Source organism: Nematolebias whitei, chromosome 17 (genome assembly GCF_014905685.2).
Source record: "Nematolebias whitei isolate Nwh7 chromosome 17, NemWhi1, whole genome shotgun sequence".
NCBI lineage: Eukaryota > Metazoa > Chordata > Actinopteri > Cyprinodontiformes > Rivulidae > Nematolebias > Nematolebias whitei.
In genome coordinates, this window is record NC_056514.1 from 41,458,800 (window position 1) to 41,464,520 (window position 5,721).

The 5,721-nt window shown below is 50.2% G+C and overlaps 1 protein-coding gene across 1 annotated transcript in view; it reads left to right on the plus strand.

The window, feature by feature from the left end:
- ankfn1 (ankyrin repeat and fibronectin type III domain containing 1) overlaps window positions 1-5,721 on the plus strand; it is a 49,305-nt gene that overhangs the window by 25,030 nt on the left and 18,554 nt on the right. The window contains exons 10-11 of the mRNA XM_037690976.1: window positions 4,498-4,614; window positions 4,727-4,942. Coding sequence (XP_037546904.1) covers window positions 4,498-4,614; window positions 4,727-4,942 — 333 coding nt within the window. The remainder of the gene's footprint in view (window positions 1-4,497; window positions 4,615-4,726; window positions 4,943-5,721) is intronic.

Consider the following 5,721-nt stretch of genomic DNA (forward strand, 5'->3'; position numbering starts at 1 on the left):
ACTGTCCATGACCAGAACCACCGTCCATGTCCAGAACCACCGTCCATGACCAGGACCACTGTCCATGTCCAGAACCACCGTCCATGACCAGGACCACCGTCCATGACCAGGACCACCGTCCATGTCCAGGACCACCATCCATGACCATAACTACTGTCCCATGACCAGAAGGTCATCAAACATCCAACCTTCATCTATTCTTTCTCCAACCTTAACCCATCCATCTTCTGACATCCATCATTCATCCAACATCCAACCTTCATCCATCCTTCACCCATCCTTCATCCATCCTTCACTCATCCATCATTCATACTTCATCCAACATCCATCCTTTATCCACCCTTCACTCATCCTTCATTCATACTTCATCCAACATCCTTCCAACATCCATCTTTCATCCATTCCTCAGCCATCCTTCACTCATCCTTTACCCATCCTTCATCCATCCAGTTCATTCTCTTTGGGCCAAGCTTCTGATCCTTTGACATCCTGAGTAACTTGGACTTAAAGTGACGTTTCTACCTTTTATCACGCAGAACAATTAAAGACAGCTGCAGCTCGGAGGCTCGTCCATCCATCCGTCCATTTGTCCATCCATTAATTTTCTTCCGCTTATCAGGGGTCGGATCGCGGGGGTAGCAGCTTAAGTAGGGAGGCCCAGACTTCCCTCTCCCCAGCCATTGGGCCAGCTCCTTCGGGGAAATTCCAAGGCGTTCCCAGGCCAGCCAAGAAACATAGTCCCTCCAGTGTGTCCTGGGTCTTCCTCTGGGTCTCCTCCCAGTGGGATGTGTCCGGAACGCCTCACCAGGGAGGCGTCCAGGAGGCATCCTAACCAGATGCCCGAGCCACCTCAACTGGCTCCTCTCAATGTGGATAAGCAGCGGCTCTACTCTGAGTCCCTCCCGGATGATCAAGCTTCTCACCCTATCTCTAAGGGAGAACCCAGACACCCTGCGCAGAAAACTCATTTCGGCCGCTTGTATCCGAGATCTCGTTCTTTCGGTCACAGCTCAAAGCTCATGACCATAGATGAGGGTGGTAACGTAGATTGACCAGTAAATTGAGAGCTTCACCTTTTGACTCAGCTCTCTCTTCACAACGACAGACCTGTACAGCGTCCGCTTCACTGCAGACACTGCACCTATCTGCCTATCGATCTCACGGTCCATTTTTCCCTCATTCGTGAACAAGACCCCAAGATACTTGAACTCCTCCACTTGGGGCAGGACCTCCTCCCTGACCCGGAGAGGGAACTTCATCCTTTTCCAGCTCAAGACCATGGCCTCGGATTTGGAAGAACTGATCCTCATCCAGGCCGTGTCGGACTCGGCTGCGAACCGCTACAGCGAAAGCTGTACATCATGATCTGATGAAGCCAATAGGACCACATCATCTGCAAAAAGCAGAGACGCAATCCTAAGGTCACCAAAACGAATCCCCTCAACATCTTGGCTGCGCCTAGAAATTCTGTCCATAAAAGTTATGAACAGAATCGGTGACAAAGGGCAACCTTGGTGGAGTCCAACTCTCACCGGGAACAAGCCCGACTTACTGCCGGCAATGCAGACCAGGCTCTGACACAGGTCATACGGGGACCTAACAGCCCGTATCAAAGGGCCCAGTACCCCATACTCCCAGAGTTCCCCCCACAGGGTTCCCCGAGGGACGCGGTCGAACGCCTTCTCCAAGTCCACAAAGCACATGTAGACCGGTTGGGAAAACTCCCACACACCCTCCAGTACCCTGCTGAGAGTGTAGAGCTGGTCCAGTGTTCCACGACCAGGACGAAAATCGCACTGCTCCTCCTGAATCCGAGGTTCAACTATCCGATGGACCTTCCTCTCCAGAACTCCCGAATAGACCTTACCTGGGAGGCTTAAGAGCGTGATCGTGATCCCCCTGTAGTTGGAACACACTCTACGGTCTCCCTTTTTGAATAGGGGGACCACCACTCCGGTCTGCCAATCCAGGGGAACTTCCCTCGATATCCACGCAATATTGCAGAGTCGCGTAAGCCAACACAACCCTACAACATCCAGAGCCTTAAGGAACTCCGGGCGAATCTGATCCACCCCTGGGGGCCTGCCACTGAGGAGCTTTTTAACCACCTCGGTGACCTAAGCACCAAAGATTGGAGGGCCCGACTCAGAGTCCCCAGGCTCCGCTTCCTCAGTGGAAGACGTGCCGGTGGGATTGAGGAGGTCTTCAAAGTATTCTGCCCATCGACCCACGACATCCCGAGTTGAGGTCAGCAGCACACCACCCCCACTGTAAACAGTGTTGGTGGTGTACCGCTTTCCCCCCCGAGACACCGGATGGTGAACCAGAATCGCCTCGAAGCCGTGCTAAAGTCATTCTCCATGGCTTCTACGAACTCCTCCCATGCCTGAGTTTTTGCCTCAGCGACCACCCGAGCTGCATGTCGCTTGGACTGCCGGTACCCATCAGCTGCATCTGGGGTCCCGCATGCCAAAAAGGCCCAATAGGACTCCTTCTTCAGCCTGACAGCATCCCTCACCACCGGTGTTCACCACCGGTTTCGAGGGTTGCCACCACAACAGGCACCAATAACCCTGCGGCCACAGCTCCGGTAAGCCGCCTCGACAATAGAGGCACAGAACATCCCCCACCTCCCCCGGAACATGTTCTAAGTTCTCCCGGAGGTGGGATTTAAGGCTCCGTCTCACAGGAGACTCTGCCAGACGTTCCCAGCAAATCCTCACAATACGTTTGGGCTTGACAGGTCTGACCGGCATCCTCCCCCACCATCGGAGCCAACCCACCACCAGGTAGTGATTAGTGGACAGCTCTGCCCCTCTCTTCACCCACGTGTCCAAGACATGTGGCCGCAGATCAGATGAGACGACGACAAAGTCGATCATCGAACTGCGGCCTAGGGTGTCCTGGTGCCAAGAGCACATATGGACACCCTTATGCTTGAACATGGTGTTTGTTATGGACAATCCATGACAAGCACAGAAGTCCAACAACAGAACACCACTCGGGTTCTGATCAGGGGGGCCATTCCTCCCAACCACATCCCCCCCCAGGTCTTACTGTCATTGCCCACGTGAGCATTGAAGTCCCCCAGCAGAACAAGGGAGTCCCCAGGAGGTGCACTTTCCAGTACCCCCTCCAAGGACTCTAAAAAAGGGTGGATAATCTGAATTGCCGTTTGGTGCATAAGCACAAATGACAATCAGAATCCGTCCCCCCACACGTAGGCGGAGGGAGGCCAACCTCTCATTCACCGGGGTGAACCCCAACACACAGGCACCAAGATGGGGGGCAATAAGTACGCCCACTCCTTCTCGGCGCCTCTCACCAGGGGCAACTCCAGAGTGGAAGAGTGTCCAGCCCCTCTCAAGGAAACTGGTTCGGAGGCTCGTGTTGAGTGGAAAGTTGTTTCCAGGTTTTCAGCTCTGCATGAGACATGGAAAATTTCCAGCTTCATGGAGGCTGAGGGTGATGAAGATGAATCTGGAGGAAGAGCAGCAGGTTTACATCTACTCACAGAGAACATCTGTCAAAGCTCCAGAGACAGAAACATCTTCCCCCTCTGACCTTTGACCCTTAACCTGACATTTAGGAGTTTGACTTCTCTGAGCACTGCACAGTCTGGCCTTCAGGGTGAATCTGCTGTGAGGACTATCAGCTCTTTTAAGTGTTTTCCACTTGTGAATAATCTTTACCATACCATTTTATTTATAAAGCACTTAAAACGGCAACAAGGGCAACCAAAGTGCTGATCTTTGATGGACTCCTGATGGTGTGAGCATTCCCTTTACCCTTCCCCGATATGGGTTCACTGCTGATGTCTTTCCATCCTGATGTTGTGTTAAAACACTTTAAGAGATTTTCACCTAAATAAATTATTACACACACACACGCGCGCACACACACACACACACACATCTATATATATATATTTTTTTTTTTTTGATTACACATTATTATATTTAGCTTGATTTAAAGCAGAAGTTCAGTCCTTTTGTTTTCAGCTGTTGAGGAGAACTTGATCAGGCTTCACCTTCATTAAAGCTGGTTGTCCGTTACATCATCACCAGGTTTATCGACAATATATATAAATTATTTGGGAGTGGTGATGCAGAGGTTAGAAGATGGATCTGTGATCAGAAAGTTGCAGGTTCAACTCCTGGTACCGTCAACATCAAAATGTGGGTGGAAAAGGTGAAACACCCACACCTGCCTCCACCCTCATTTGCCCCACTCTGGGCCCCTGAGCAAGGCCCTTAACTCCCACCATCCGCTCCCTAAACAGGTCTCTCTTGAAAATGAGTTCTTGTGGCTCAATGAGACTACCTGGATAAATAAAGGGTAATTTTTTATTTTTTTTTAATTCAGAAACTGATTTTATTTCCACTTCTTGTTTCCTGTCTTTCTGGTTTCCACTTCCTGTCTGCTCAGGAAATTAAACCAGCAGCCCAGTGCTGCACCTGAACGCAGCACAGTTAACGTCCCCGTGTCTCTCTGCAGCTGTCCTGTATGTGGGAGGACGTCCGGTGGCTCAGACAGAGCATGTCCGTCTCAATGTCGTCCTCGTCCACACTGCAGGCCCGACACAAGATGCTGACCGCCACCGGGCAGATGCAGGTGAGACCGACCCGAGTTGAGAAACTGAACTCGTTTCGCGAAATGTTCTGTTCTTAGAAACAACAAAAAAAGTTTGATTATTTTACTATAAAAGTTTGTACTCCGCCCAAAGAACCTCCTGGGAACACATAACCTGGGTCGGGTCCACTATGAGCCCATCAAAGATCGCCATGGCAACGTGCTGTTGGTGACGATCCGAGACACGGAGAGCCAGCACTCACTGGTCAGCGGGAAGTGGATGCAGGTGACCAAACTGCAGAGCCAGAGGAAGTCCCTGTCCACGCCCGAGGAGCCGTACGCCCTCGACATCCTCATCATCACCATGCAGGTCAGAGGGCGGAGCTTAAAACATTATTTGTAGGTCGGAGGGTGGAGCTTGGTCCTTACTGTGCGGTTAAGTGGGAGGAGCCTATTATTTCTCATGCAGGTCAGGGGGCAGAGCTTATTTTTTTTTGTAGGTCGGAGGGTGGAACTTGATCCTTACTGTGCAGTTAAGTGGGAGGAGCTTATTTCTCATGCAGGTCAGGGGGCGGAGCTTTAAATTATTTGTATGTTGGAGGGTGGAGCTTGGTCCTTACTGTGCACTTAAGTTGGCGGAGCTTGTTATTTCTCATGCTGGTCAGGGGTGGAGCTTTAAAATTATTTGTAGGTTGGAGGGTGGAGCTTGGTCCTTACTGTGCAGTTAAGTGGGAGGAGCTTATTATTTCTCATGCAGGTCAGGGGGCGGGGCTTTTTAAAGTAATGAGAAAGTTTCTGTTGAAATTAGATAAGTAACTTGTTGCCATGGTAACCACAGGTTTTAAAACAGTACAAAGATGGCTATTTTGAGAAAATACTCAAGTAAACAAGTTTACATCCTGATGCATGCTCAATAATCCAGGTAGAAAAATCTAAAAAAGTTAAATCTGGTCCTCTGGACATTCAAAAGAATATAACAAAGCAAAAAACAACAACAAAAAAGTAGAAATGTTTCGTCTCTCATCCTGAGGACTTCCTCAGTCTGAGGTGCTGTATTCAGCTCAATCTCTTAAATAGCACCTTCTCAGAGTGGATCAACCAGTTTGCTGCTGACAACCAGAACCAGCTGATCACATGCTCAAGAAGGAC